At 35.1% G+C, this 15,410-nt stretch overlaps 1 protein-coding gene across 4 annotated transcripts in view; it reads left to right on the forward strand.

Moving 5' to 3' along the window:
* Positions 1–12,003, forward strand: part of UBE2K (ubiquitin conjugating enzyme E2 K) — a 73,556-nt gene extending 61,553 nt beyond the window's left edge. For all 4 annotated transcript variants that reach the window (XM_043870823.1, XM_043870824.1, XM_043870825.1 and 1 more), the window contains 3 exons: positions 4,481–4,580; positions 7,170–7,298; positions 8,020–12,003. In XM_043870823.1, coding sequence (XP_043726758.1) covers positions 4,481–4,580; positions 7,170–7,298; positions 8,020–8,094 — 304 coding nt within the window. In that variant the 3' untranslated portion in view covers positions 8,095–12,003. The remainder of the gene's footprint in view (positions 1–4,480; positions 4,581–7,169; positions 7,299–8,019) is intronic.
* The last annotated feature ends 3,407 nt before the right edge of the window (positions 12,004–15,410 follow it).

Here is a 15,410-nt window from a genome sequence, read left to right on the forward strand (position 1 = left end):
AACAGTGCTGAGATGAACATTGGGGTGCACGTGTCTCTTTCAGATCTGGTTTCCTCAGTGTGTATGCCCAGAAGTGGGATTGCTGGGTCATATGGCAGTTCTATTTCCAGTTTTTTAAGAAATCTCCACACTGTTTTCCATAGCGGCTGTACTAGTTTGCATTCCCACCAACAGTGTAAGAGGGTTCCCTTTTCTCCACACCCTCTCCAGCATTTATTGCTTGTAGACTTTTGGATAGCAGCCATCCTGACTGGCGTGTAATGGTACCTCATTGTGGTTTTGATTTGCATTTCTCTAATAATGAGTGATGTTGAGCATCTTTTCATGTGTTTGTTAGCCATCTGTATGTCTTCTTTCACTCCAGTACTCTTGCCTGGAAAATACCATGGACAGAGGAGCCTGGTGGGCTGCAGTCCATGGGGTCTCAAAGAGTCGGACACGACTGAGCGACTTCACTTTCACTTTTCACTTTCATGCATTGGAGAAGGACATGGCAACCCACTCCAGTGTTCTTGCCTGGAGAATCCCAGGGATGGGGGAGCCTGGTGGGCTACCGTCTATGGGGTCGCACAGAGTCGGACATGACTGACGCGACTCAGCAGCAGCAGCAGCAGTCCATATGAATGAATATTCAATTAGCCATATTAACTGTGCTTATTGAAGTTTGAGATCTGAGCAAAGTTAATTTACTGAAGATAGTTTTATAAGGTACTCACTCATCAGTCATCAGTTCAGTTGCTCAGTTGTGTCCGACTCTTTTTGACCCCATGGACTGCAGCACACCAGGCTTCCCTGTCCATCACCAACTCCCAAAGCTTGCTCAAACTCATGTCCATCGAGTCAGTGATGCCATCTAACCATTTCATCCTCTGTCGTCCCCTACTTCTGCCTTCAGTCTTTCCCAGCATCCGGTCTTTTGCAATGAATCAGTTCTTTGCATCAGGTGACTGAAGTATTGGAGTTTCAGCTCACTCATATCCACTGATTAAAATTAGCTAACACATTTTGAAATTTCATACTCCTGCTTGGCTGTTAGGATTGGTTTTTAATAGATTTATGTTAATGTTACACATTATATGCTAAAAATCTCAGTTATCAGTAGTATGAATTTAATCAGTACTTTGTGAAAAGAAAAATAAATGAAAACTAAAGATTGTATTTTTATTTGTATATTTTTTTCACATTACCAAGTTTAGATTCAAAATTTCATGTAGAGCAGTCAAAAAATGTACACATATCTTTATACCATCAAAGATGTTATAGTTTCTATCGTATTTAGGGCCAGAAGAATAAGTTTTGTTTTAATGTTAATTTTATTACAACTAATTTTGAAAAAATTGTTGTTTATGTTGATTTTGTGTTCAACTTTTAAGAACTTTGCATTTAAGTTTCTTTTTAAACCAATTCTTAATGGTTTATGAATACCTCCCCAACATTTATTGTGAAAGTTTTCAAGCATACAGGAGACTTAAAAACTTTTCTCATCGAGATTGTTATGAATTAAATCCAGTTAAAACTCTAGATTTTCCTTCAGTTTTGAGAACAGACTGTCCCTTTGCATTCCTACCAACAGTGTACAGAATTCCAATTGCTCCACATCCTCGCCAACAAATGTTATTTTCTGTTTTTTTCATAGTAAACCAGCCAAATGGATGTGAGGTAGTGTGTGAGGTTCATTTTTTTGTTGTTAACAAGTTGTAGGAGTTCTTATATATATAATTCTTGTATAGTTGTATATATAGTTCCTGTATATAATTCCCTTGTCAGATGTATGATTTTGTAAATATTTTCTCCCCATTGTGTGAGTTGCCTTTCACTATTGATTATACTCACTGCAAAGGAAGATTTATTTTAAAACTTTTTTTTTTCTTTACATAGGAGTTCTTAATTTTGATATAGTTGTAGACCAGTTTTTCTATTTATTATTTTGTTACCTGTGCTTTTGCTTGTCCTTTGATATGCTAGAAATCATGGCATGCTGCACTGTCATGGAGCTTTCACCCTATGTTTCACCTTCTAAGAGTTTTATAATAAGTTTTAGTCTTGGGAATTCCCTGGCAGTCCACTAGTTAGAACTCACTGTTTTACTGCGGGGTGTGGGGTTTGATCCCCAGTTGGGGAATTAAGATCCCACAAGCCAGGCATAGCAGCCAAAAATAGTTTTAGTCTTAGGTTTAGGACTTTGATCCATTTTGAACTGATTTTTTTCTTTTTTTTCCCCTGATTTTTCAAAAATTGAAGAATGGTTAACATGTTGTTAGTTTCACATGTCCAGTAAAGTGATTCAGTTGTACATATATATTCTTTTTCTGATTCTTTTCCATTGTAGATTATTACAAGATATTGAGCATGGTTCTCTGTGTTAATTTTGATATAGGATGTAAGGCAAGGTGGAAGCTTTTATTTTACTTTATTTTTTTTTTTAAGGTGGAAGCTTTTAAAACACAACTTTTAAAAACTTTATTGAAGTGTAATTTACCTTAAATTACACACATTAAAAATATAGTTTGATAAGTTTAGACACATACATCCATGAAGCTGTCACACATCAAGATAGAGAACATACTCCAGAGTTTTCTAGTGGGTTCCTTTGTAATTGCTTCTTCCAGACTTTCTGCTCCCCCATCTCCCAGCAACCATTTATCTGCTGTCACTATAGATTAGTTTGCATTTTATGGAGTTCAATATAAATGACAGTTCCAATAGCATTTTGATAAAGAACTATTTGTATTGTAATTTTTCTCTAATAGATAAAATATAGACCTATGTTTGTGACACTGATTTTATTTTAGTTTAGAACAGCCTTTCTCAATTAGCTTTAAGTTGTATGCACTGAAGCAGTATTTCTCAGAAATTAACTTGCATCAGAATCACTTGGAGTATCTGTTAAACCACCCAAGAGGTTCTAATTCAGTAGATCCGGGATAAGGCTAAGAATTTTCATTTCTTACAAGTTCCCACGTGATAACTGATGCTGCTGTTTGAAGAAACGCGAGACACATTTCGTTAAGAAATTTGTTGCTGATAGTAAATTAACTTTCCTAAACATCTGAGATGGCACTATTTATATAACCATTCTTAGGGAAATTGAGACAATACTTAATTTTCTCCCTTCTCTTATGGGGAACCCAGTTGAAAAAGACTGGTTTGGAATTATCTAATGTGTGGTGAAAATGGATATGTTGTTTAATAATCTTCTACATTTAAAAAAGTTCACTATTATGTTATTTCACTATTGTATTCATAAATATTTTTTATAGTAACTGGTCAAATAATTTTTTAACAGAAATGCTCAGAATCCTTTCTGGTTAGGTAGGCAGCATTTTCTAGATAAATATTTGCTTTATAAACATTTAGAAGCATGAATATTAAGCCAAAAGCTTTCTTTTTTCAGAATATTATGGAGTGATTTATTTTCTTTCTCTTCATTTAAAATTTTTCATTGTAGTTGCTAAGTTACAGGTGTACAATATAGTGATTTGCAGGTTTTAAAGGTTGTACTCCGTTTGTAGTTACAAAATATCGGCTGCATTTCTGTTGAGTGCTTAGTTGTGTCCGACGCTTTGCGACCCCATGGACTTTAGCCTGCCAGGCTCCTCTGTCGTGGAATTTGTTGTACAATAGATCCATGTAGCTTATTTTATACTTAATAATTTGTACTCCTTACATCCCTGGACTTCCCTGGTGGCTCAGATGATCAAGCATCGTGCAGTGCAGGAGACCCAGGTTTAATCCTGGGGTCAGGAAGAGACCCTGGAGAGGGGAATGGCTACTCATTCCAGTATTCCTGCCTGGAGAATTCCATGGACAGAGGAGCCTAGTGGGCTCACAGAGAGTCAGACACAGCTGAGAAACTAACACTAACCATCCCTACCCCTACATTGTCCCTCCCTTCTCCTCTCTCCCACTGCTGACCACTAGTTTTTATTTGTTTGTTATATCACTAGTTTGTTTTATTTTTTAGATTACACATTAAAGTGCTACTATATTTTTTTTTTCTGACATACACTTAAGCATAAAGCCCTCCAAGTAATTTTATACTTTTTTGAAAGTAAAGGATATCTGCTTGATGGTATCTTGTTTTTAGAGTTACACAGAAAGGAAGTTACTTTGTCACTTTAATAATGTCTAGAGAAATGGATAGAAAGTTAAGTCAGTAGATAAAGCTGACCAGAATATTGGTAACAATAACATAGGGTGGGTGGGTGGGGTGGAGCTAAGCCGATTAAAGGCAATTTGAGGTATCTTAAGAAACGGAAAGATTTACTTGTTTTAAAATATATATATATTTGTACATTATATATATTGTTTTAATATATATATGGTAGGCAGATATGTAATTATAAATTTCTAAGACTTAATTATATGATTGAGATAAAAATCTTTTTTAGCTCCAGTACTTTTCGTATTTATTCAGAAAACATCTACTTTGTCATGCAAACTGTTTTCAACCTGGATGTCTTCCTGTTTTGAATTTTAGGGCAGCAGCGATGACTCTGCGCACGGTATTGTTGTCATTACAAGCCCTGCTGGCAGCTGCAGAACCGGATGATCCACAAGATGCAGTCGTAGCAAATCAGGTAAGATCGTTCCTTTTGAAAGACTTCCTTATCTATGAGTCTTTAGTGGTTTGCAGTGTTAGAACATAAGCATATGTCTATTGAAACTAAATCTAGAAATGGTTTCCTTTCTTGCTGTGAGATTATTATATTACATATAATAGTGAAAACCTAATTTAGTGATTTTTTTAAACATAGTAGTTTAACTGGGTGTATTAAATAAACCCAGTGCAGCCAGTTGCTTTTTTCAAATATATTGTGCCATTTTCAAGAATTACACAGTGAACACCCATTTATCTGCCTGCTGTCTTGATTCTGTGATTAACGTTTTACTTCATGTGTGTGTCCATTTGTCTTTTAATTCAGTGATGATCTTTCCCTGATGATACTGTTAATCAGCTCCAGCTGTGGCACTGAAATGGCATGGTGAAGGTCATCACGGACTTTGTAGTTGCCAAATGGAATAAATATTTTTCAGTTCTGATCTTTGATTTCCAAGGCAGAGGTTAGCAAATTACAGCCAGACTGGCTGTTTTTGTAAATAATGTTTTATTGGAACACCCCCATTTGTTTACAGCTACAAGTGGCAGAATTGAATAATTATAACAGGGACCACACGGTCTGAAAGCCTGAATAATTATTATGAGAAAGTTTGCCAGCTCCTACTCTAAACCATTAGGATTTATTGAGCCTTGTAGAGTTTTTTTTTTTTAAGCCAGAAGTTTTTTTCATCTCTTGACTTCTCTTCCTATCTTTGTAGTTGTGGTTGTTCCCTCTTAGTTCCTACCATTACTCCCTCACCCCCCCTTGTTTTTGGCCATGTTGCCCGCCCTCTAAAATCTTAGTTCCCCAACCAGGAATGGAACCCTTGCCCCTGCAGTGGAAGTGTGGAGTCCTACTTACTGGGCTGCCAGGGAATTCCCTCTCCTCCCTTTTAAATACACTTCCTCAGTTCTTATCACATCCTTTCTTTTACTTTCCATTCTATACTCTCATTTGGATGATCATATCCACACTGATGTTGCCACCTGTATGTTGGTAACAATAGTCAGGCTTGACCTTTCTCCTAAACCCAAAAACCTGTTTGGAACCAGAGAGCTGTATATGAATATCCCATGGGTACCTTAGTACAACATTCCATAACTGAAGGCAGACTCTTAAACCTTGTGAACCTGTCCATCCTTCTATAGACAGCTTGTATATATATCCAAGTCACAGATACAGAGTACTTCTGTGTGTCTCCTTTTCTCTAATATCTCAATATCTCTATCATAATACTTCTCTAACTGCTTTAGTTCACATGTTTAAAAATTCTCGTTTGACTGCTCTGATGGAATTTCCTACCTCAACCTCTTCTCTTTACCTTCTACGCTGATAGCAGTTAGCTTTATAAAAGTTCAAATCCTGTTTCATTTTACTATTAAAAACCTGTTAATAGCTCTCCTGTCACCTACTTGGTAAGAGCAAATTGTTTAGTTTGAAAAGTTCCTCCATGATTTGAACTATCTCCTAAATTCTTACTGTTCTCAAACTCCGGCTATTCAAGATTATCATTCCTGCATGTCATTTCACCCAGTCTGTCATGTTTGCTGCCTAAGAAAACTTTCCCTCTTACAAGCTTCTTTCTTTCCTTTGAAAAACTGTTCACTCCTTATTTTATGTATATTGTTAATATGTCCTACTATTATTTGCTGTAGAGTGCTTAGAATTATGGTTTAATGTGTTATATATGTCCTATTGATTTCAATTTTGATAGAAGCATGGTTTGAGCCTCAGCTTTGATTTCCTGTTGAGTTCTGAGTCTCAAAGTTTGAGATTGGACTCAGTTTTCTTTTGACTCTGTTGGGTCGTCTGACTTATTTCCTTGTTAATAATGGTAGAAACTAGATTTATTATTTTAATGTATAGAAATACTCAATGTGTATAAAACATCTTAAATATTATAAAGTGAATTTAATATTTTAAATTTTTATAATTTGCTTTATTAAGTAATCGTAGTCTCTGAATACTTGAGAATAAATTTACCTCTTCCAATGCATATGAAGACTCTTACATTTTAAAAAGTGTTCTGTTGTGAGTTCATAATCATCTCAAAACATGTGCTGTAAGTTAGGACTGCACATGGGGTTTCCTTAAATCACTACAGTAATACAACTCTAACAAAACAGCCAACTCTCCTTGTATTCTAGCCCAGGCTGTGATTAATACAAAAATTGGTCACATTTATTAGTTACTGTTCACTTAATTTTAGAAGCTAGTAATTCTGTTTATCTGTGTAATGTTTGCCACTTCACGATGATTAGAGGCATCTCTAATAAGTCCATTTAGTGTTAGTTTTCTACTACTTTGTTGAAATTGGAGATTAAAGTTGATAAATATTATATATCTTTGTTTTTCTTTCATCAGTGCAACTTGTGAATTGCAGGTTCATGTTAAACAGTCTTTTCTTCAGTGACATAGTTTGTTTGCTATGGAAAGTGAATCAGTCACATTTTAACAATCTAATCTACATTTATTTAGAAAAAACAGGTTTTTAAGCAATTAGGAGATGAGTTCCTATTTTGAATACTATAACTGCATTGTAAATCAATCAATTTTTCCCCCATGTAGTACAAACAAAATCCTGAAATGTTCAAACAGACAGCTCGACTTTGGGCACATGTGTATGCTGGAGCACCAGTTTCTAGTCCAGAGTACACCAAAAAAATAGAAAACCTATGTGCTATGGGCTTTGATAGGGTAAGTACATAAAGGCATGTTGATTTTTATTTATTTGTTAAATTATTGTTGCAAATCCTTGGCTGACAAAAGTGGTTCAGCAGTACTCTAAATCTAATTTTGATAAGCAAACTTTGTTATTAAAACTAGTGATTTTTTTTTAACTTTGGTTGGTTCCGGTCATTTATTTTATTTTGAAAAATAATTTTATTGCTTTATTTTTGGCTGTGCTGGGTCTTCAGTGTTGCTCGGGCTTTTTCTCTAGCTGTAGCGAGCTGGGACCACTCTCTCGTGTGACATGCAGGCTTCTTACTGTGATGGCTTTTCTTGTTGCGGCACGGGGCTCAGCCCCGTGACTCCTGGCTTGTAGAGCACAGGTTCAGTAATGGTGGCACACGGGCTGAGTTGCTTCGCTGCATGTGGGATCTTCCCAGACCAGGAATCAAACCTGTGTCTTCTGCATTGGCAGGCGGATTCTTTACTTCTTTTTTTTTTTTTTTTTGGATTTTTTTTTTTTTTGGATTCTTTACTTCTGAGCCACCAAAGAAGCTCTAGTCATTGGTTTTAGAGTTTTTAATGCAGTACAAGTGCAAAGTAACTTAAAAATGAAAAAACAGGGTGTGGTTTCTTTAAAGACAGTGAGTGATACGGTATTTTTATTTTTATTTATTTATTTTTTTTGATACAGTATTTTTAAAATATTTCCTTGAGATTTTATTTTGTCCCCTTTTCTTTTCTACAGAATGCGGTAATAGTGGCCTTGTCTTCAAAATCATGGGATGTAGAGACTGCAACAGAATTGCTTCTGAGTAACTGAAACATAAAGAGAGATGCTGATATAGTCAAGCTTGCCCCTTCTTGGAGGAGCATCAACATCTGTTATTTTTAGGATTCTGCATAGATTTCTTTTAAACTGGCATTCTTGCCTAATGATGTTATCTAGGCACCATTGGAGACTGAAAAAAATCCCTGCTCTGTAAATAAAGCTAATTAAACGTCTGTGTAAATTTAAAAAGGGGAAATACTTTAATTTTTTTCTTACTTAATAGTGTAAAAATTCTTTTGAGCTAAGCTAAAACCATGGAAAAAACATGCTACTTTAGTGTTTAGCAGTATACCAAGACTAGCAAGAGTTTGCTTCAGGATTTTGTTGAATAATTAAGATAATATTTTGAGTGTGTCAGGGCCATTCAAATTGTTGGTGTTGCATCACAGCTACCTTAACTGTTTTTAACATGGATCCTCTGTGCCTGTGAATTTACTTGCATGCTTGTACTTGACTTCTTAGGATGGGTAGCTGAAAAGACCACCATTTTAAGCATTTGAGAATTCTTCAATATGAGATTTATCCAGAAATGAAGATGGTGACCTAGTCAGAGCCTTTTTTGTCCTTGTCAACAGACTGGGACAACTTATCTGTTTTTCCCCTCTTTCCACACACAGCTAATATTCTAATATTAAATTTCTTTATATTTGGTGGGGAAATGTGCTGAAGGACAGTATCCCTTGCTCCATTTTAGGTCATCCATTTGGAATGTTTTGTCACAGTTCTCCACTCTTAAAACTTTCCTATTACTTATATAGGAATATATACAATATATATATACAATAATAATATTGTAAAAATGGAGCTGCCAATTTTGTTTCATTTTTTTTGTAAAAACAGTAAATACTTGATGTTGCAGTATTCCCAGATTAAATGAAAAGAACCCAGCTTAATTTTTCGGTGAATTTAACGTCTTTTGATTTTTAAACTGATGGAATTTTTCTTTGAGAACTTGCAAGGATGAAATCAACTGTTTGCAGTTTTTTTAGCCTGATTTTGGCTTTATAGAGATTGCTTGCACTTTCCCCTATTAACACATGAAAGCTGTGTTGGTGTTTTACTGTACATACTTCAGATGCACATAGGAATAGAAGTGTGTTATAAATCTAGCTTTCTTTATGATGTTTCTGATAATATGAGAATTGAAAACTTTACCTTCTCTTGTACATAGTCAGACTTTCTATACGTATTAAAGTTACACTTCACTCTAAGTTCAAAGTTTGAAAATTACTAGTTTTGCAAGCTCTAACACTAATGTGAACATTTTATGAAGGGTGAAATGGATTTGTGTAGGCAGTTCTATACATAGAAACACAGTTCTTATTAAATATTCAGGACCAATGCAAAAATAACAAAAATGTAATGGAATCTGAATGAATTAAAGTAAGGCTGTATATGGAAAGTCATATTATGAAAGGTTTGCTTTCTTCAAGTGTTATTTATCCTAAATTATAATGGTTACATGTTTGGAAAATAGTTTTGAACCATAAATTCAGCATAATTTCATTTGACTTCTCAATAATCTTAGAAGCAATAAAAAGAACCATTATTAAATATATTGTAATGTTAAGATGTGAAGGTTCTTCCAGAAACTTGTAAGGCTTTCCTAATCAGTAGTGAAACTCTTGTAGTTGATTATTGCATACTAAACACAAGTTGCTGTTTTTTCCCCTGTGTTTGCCTAAGTATAAATTTCTTTATACAATCACCTCCTTTAATTGTAATTTAGTTACTTTCTAAAGATGCCAAAGGAAAAAAGATTTTCTTTATTTATTTTAAATAGCTAAAACCATGTACTTTTCTTTATATTTTGAGGTAAGGTTGGAATTGTGTGAAAATGTGGACAGTTTTGTTCCATCATTGTTTAGAATTAATTTTTTTTGTTGTTTAGTGGAGGGTGGCTTGGTAATGTTAGTAATATTTGCATTATTTTAAATATCAAACACCTCTACCCAGTTTACTATTTGCCTGTATTATCAGGGTATATTTAATTGTCCTGTGGTTTGACAAATGAGAGAGAGAACTCAGAAGTTACTAAGGGTCAAGCATTGTATACTTTGCTCTTGGAGGCAGCTGTAACTTGCCTATGACTTTTATGCACATTAGCCCCTTAGGGTATACTCATCTAACTGCAGTTCAACATCCCCAGTGCCCAGGAAATGGAAAACTACAATATTTGGTATGAGAGGTTCTCCATAATGGATTTTCATTTCAAAAATTTACCTCATTTACATTTAATGTGATTATCTGTTTTCTGGTACATTTCCCACTATCGCCTTCTTACTGGGTGTTTTTTTTTTTTTTCCTATTTTCTACAGGTAGATTTATTTCCCCAAACATAGAAATAAAGGCAGTTGCTTTTTTTCTCTTGTCTTATGTATGTTTAGAAAAAGAGCAGTAAAAGTGCAGGTCTAGGGGAAGCATACCCTGTTGGAAATTATTTATATAATTCTCAATGGTTTGTGATTTGTTAGTTGTAAAGGCTTCAAAAATTGTAGTTAAATGTATGTGTAGTTTTATCCCATCTGGGCAGACAATTTGCTACAAGTCACTGATACTCAAATAGTCTTCTGTGATGATCAGGTCTGTTTCCTGAGTGTGTGTCTGACTTTTAAAAGAACAAACAATTAGTTGTGTTCGTGTGTCCGTACAGACTGAATGAATAAATAGCAGTTTGTGATCCAAATAAGTATACGGTAAGGTATATAAATATTTTAGGAACTTGGTACTAAATTAGATGCTCCGTGCTGGCTCCCCCAAATGTTTGGAATTGTGGCTGTGATTTACATAAACACATAATGCATTCAAGTATATATATATGTGTATTTATATTCTGACCATTTTGCTTTTGAGAAGCATTTTCTGTGAAATGAAAGGCAGGTTTTTTTCCTTTTTGGGGGGAAGTGTTTCACATTTGTGATTGCTGATAGTGCATAAAACTATGCAAAATAATTTTAAAGTATGAGAAAGAATTGGCAGATAAAGTGCATATTGCTTATTTATGCCATACAGAATGCAGCATGTTGTGTTACTGCTGCTTAACAAGTTTATCAGTGTGAAAAGCAATTCTTAGCTCTAAGTGTATTATGCTTGATTTGAGCTTTTAAAACTCTGCAATAGGGGTGTAATAATGTGTCCACGATCCTTGTTAGTAACAGGAAACAGAAGCTATGTTTATTTTTGTTTTTGTTTTAGAGATAGATTTGGGCATGGGACAGTTGGAGCCATGTATACTTTCTTGTACATAGATGGAAACAAGTGTTCGGATAGGAAAGAGGAAGCTGTTTACAGTTGACTTTATTTCATGGATTTTTACAAAATAATGTATGAATCACTTTTTTCTTGTACAAACCATTGATTTTGAAAATTTGCATTTCCATTCTTTTAGTACTAGTTAAAAATAAATGCTTAACATCAGCTGTTTACTATCACTGGGGAAGAAGTTGACTTGAAATATTTACTGATAAATAGCCTTTTCTTCAAGTGTGACTTTTCTGCCTTGTCTGCATACTATGTCACATGTTCTGTTTGCACTGTTGCAATATGGGTCAAAAATTTTGTGGCATAGAGCTAGGGAAATGTCAGTATCTCACTTGTCCCATTTGTTCTGTTACTGTTCTGTTGGACTGATCTACCCTCATAAACCTGTGATCATCACCTAAATATTAAGTTGTGAATGTGTCACCTTTTGCTTGGTTATTCCAACCAGGCATTGAATATATATGTATATGTATATATTCAGTGCTGCTTATATAATGAGATGAGGCACAGTTTATCAGTTTGGTCCTGGGGGTGAGTGGACTCAGAAATCATTTGCACTGTGCTGTTAAATGACCCTCGTGTGCTTGCTGTTACCTGCTTTTTACAGACATCGTAATAAAAGCTAGACTATTTCTTTGGGGGGAAAGAGACTTATTTAATGTAATTTAAAGACTTTTCCAATAGAAAATGGAATACTATTGAAAATAATATCTATTTTTTAGCTTTCAGCAATTGATGGTGCTTTGTCGTGGTGTCTGCTGGAAGTCTACTGCCATTATAGGGATACTCATTAACCTCACCGAGAAAGAATCTTGCTTGTTAGCTTCTCTAGATCTCTATTCTAAACAATCTGTTAGTGATGATAAATTCTATAGGAGGATCTATTTCTGAGCCGTTAACTTCCTGTAAGGGGAAAATGGGTGGGTTGCCAGAAAGACCATTGAAGCAGGGTGGGCCGGGGGTGGAGGGCTGGGTATTTGTCTTAGAATTAAAAACTACGGAACACTTTTGTACACAACTGATTTTTTAAAAAATAAACACATTTTTAAAGATGTTGAATTTTTTTCCCCCCTTACTGGGAATTCTTAAAAAATAAATGCATGCGTGTTTTCCCCTGAAAACGGTTTATATCTTCTTTCTGGGTACTCAGCAATGGATAGGCAATTAAGCCTCCACATTATTTTAAACAAGAAAAGGAACCAGGTGGATAGTTTTACTAGATAGATTTATAGTAATGAGTGTATGTTGATAAGTGCAGTAAATTATATTTGTGCTTTGAATTGGAGTTAATTGATTAATTTACTTGAAAATATAACAGTATTTGGCTAGATTCTGATCCAAAAATTTAGAATAATCCAGAGGTAGTTGATACTGAAAGTAGTATTTTTAATTTTCATATAAGCACAAAAATCTTCTGAAAAGGGTGCCTGTTACAGTGGAAAGGACTGAATTGTTTCAGAAGTGGGTTATTATGTTCGTGGATTACTCCTGCCTCTGTGGATCCTCATCATTAGAAGAGGCTATGTTGTTAGGATTTGTATTAATTATTTCACACGATAAACTGATTGTTACTTTGTGTCTCTAGGACATTTATAACCAGCTTTCAGCAGGCCTGTGAGTTACTATAGCCTGGAGATGGAATTGCTTCTCACTGGAGTAACAGGATGAAGGGCTAAGGAATGGTACAAGCTATATCTTTATGTGTTAAAAATCAAGGAAAACAAATGGAATTCAAGACCACTCATGATATCCCCTAGAACAGAATGGTCAAATCTAAAGGATGGTAAACACTTGGTATGTGCTTTGTTTCATTCATCAAAGAATTAATGTGAATTCTCTAAAATTTTCTAAGAGTATGTCCTGTAGTAATATACCATCTACTCAGATATTTATGTTGTAAAATTCATTTCCCACCATTTAATTTCAGTAAAAATACACTAAAGCACAACATTATAATTTTACTTATCTATTACAGTAAATTACGTTTTGGTAGGATATTGACCAAAGTCAAGAAGGCCAAGCTGTTTTAAAATCAGTTAACGATACTTGATGCTTGTAGATTCTTTTTTCAAGAACACAGATAAAACAGGGTAAACACTAAAAACTGGGCAAAATTTCAGAAACCCAAGTATTTTTTATTTCTTGCTGAGTTAATATACTTAGTACTTTGTTTCTTCCTTACAGCATGTAGAGAATATACCTAATTTTTATTTAAGGGTGACAGACAGTGCCTTTTGTTTACATAGCTAAATTCTAATTATTGTATTTAATTCTCAGCTCTCCACTTTTAATATGTGAGATATATATTCCATTGCTATATGCGTTCATTATTTATATTATATTGGTTAATACTGAGGAATAGGACTAATGACATTCTACTGGTATCTCCTAACCATGTTCATAGGCTTGCAGGATTTTAAGGATAAGGATACCTGTCATCTCCTTTTTAAAAATAGATCAATTAAAGTAAGTAGGATACCCAGTGAAAGTGAAAGTCGCTCAGTCTTGTCTGACTCTTTGTGACCCCATGGACAGTCCATGGAATTCTCCAGGCCAGAATACTGGAGTGGCTAGCCTTTCCCTTTTCCAAAGGATCTTCCCAACCCAGGGATCGAACCCGGGTCTCCCGCACTGCAGGTGGATTCTTCACGAACTGAGCCACAAGGGAAGCCCAAGAATACAGGAGTGGGTAGCCCATCCCTTTTCCTGCGGATCTTCCCAACCCAGGTATCGAACCGGGGTCTCCTGCATTGCAATCGGATTCTTTACCAACTGAGCTATCAGGGAACCTAGTCTTAGGTTATTTTGCGGGGAAATCCCCTAATACTATTATGTTCGCCTACTAAACCTGGTAGGTCTTTGAGACCTGAAATGCTATTCTTGTTTTCCTTAAAAATAGGAAATGTGGAGGGATCATTTGCAAGCATGAAAAGGAAAAAGGGAGTTCAGGTGAGAGGTCTTCAAGGAAAGTCTATACAAACCAGTTCTTACGGTGAGAATTGAATAGCATGTTTTGGTGAGCTAGGTTCAACTGCAGGGTATCCTGACTTCTACTAAATTCACTTTTCATGCACAAAACACTTTTCTGATATTTGGAAGAATAGAATAAATACCATTGTTTTTGGTTTATGGGATCCATAGAAAATGATGATCTAAATAGCACAGTTTAATTGGCCCTAAAAGTCATTATATTCCATTACAGATACTTTAGTTCTTAGTTTCATAATGTCATATTTCTGTGTATGTGAGGAGAAGAGGTAGTTCCTCTTGGTTTAACCTTAAGATGTCATGTATGACCTGGAGGTAAAATTAAAGGGCAAAATTTTAATAAACATTCAGGAGAATCATCTGCTGATGTGATTATTAGAGGGTTGATTTTCTCCATTAAAAATGTTTTTTTCAAATAATAGGTATTTTTGAAAATTTGTAATAGTGAAGAGTCTGCAGTGTAAAATGTATGATCCTCTTCCTACCTTTACTGCTAATCCATAGAGACAGTAGCCTCTAAATACCTCTGCTTAGGTTTTTAGTTTTGTTTTTTTTTTAAGTTAATTACCTCCAGGTGACTATAAACAGTATGCTTACTCCTCTTAACTCTTGGTTTTGTTTATAACAGTAAGTTAATTACATTTCTGTAGCATTACTTATAACTACTATCTCTTAACTCCCTATATCCCTAACCTTTATCTTCATTTAGTAATGGAATTTATGTTGAGGGAGGGCTGTTGCATGCACAAAAGCGTTGAGAAGGTAGTGTGATTTTGGGGGCAGGGAATGTACAGGTAAGGATTTACTCACTGAAACAAAGTGCTTTGGATATGAGGTAGAGGTAAGATTCAAAAGTAAACTGAAAGGAAAGCTGATGGCTAGATTGGGGTGATAATTAACAGATGAAGAGATGGGGAGAGATGATGAAAGAAAGGCAAGATGCAATAAAAGATCAAGGTTGTGAACCTCTGGAAAGGGAGGGTAGGAAGGGGAACGAATGCCTGTGTGGGAAGACATATGTGGGGAGTTTAGGCAAAGACCTTGGTCCTAAAGGGATC

This window comes from Cervus elaphus, chromosome 17 (genome assembly GCF_910594005.1).
Source record: "Cervus elaphus chromosome 17, mCerEla1.1, whole genome shotgun sequence".
NCBI classification, from domain to species: Eukaryota; Metazoa; Chordata; class Mammalia; order Artiodactyla; family Cervidae; genus Cervus; species Cervus elaphus.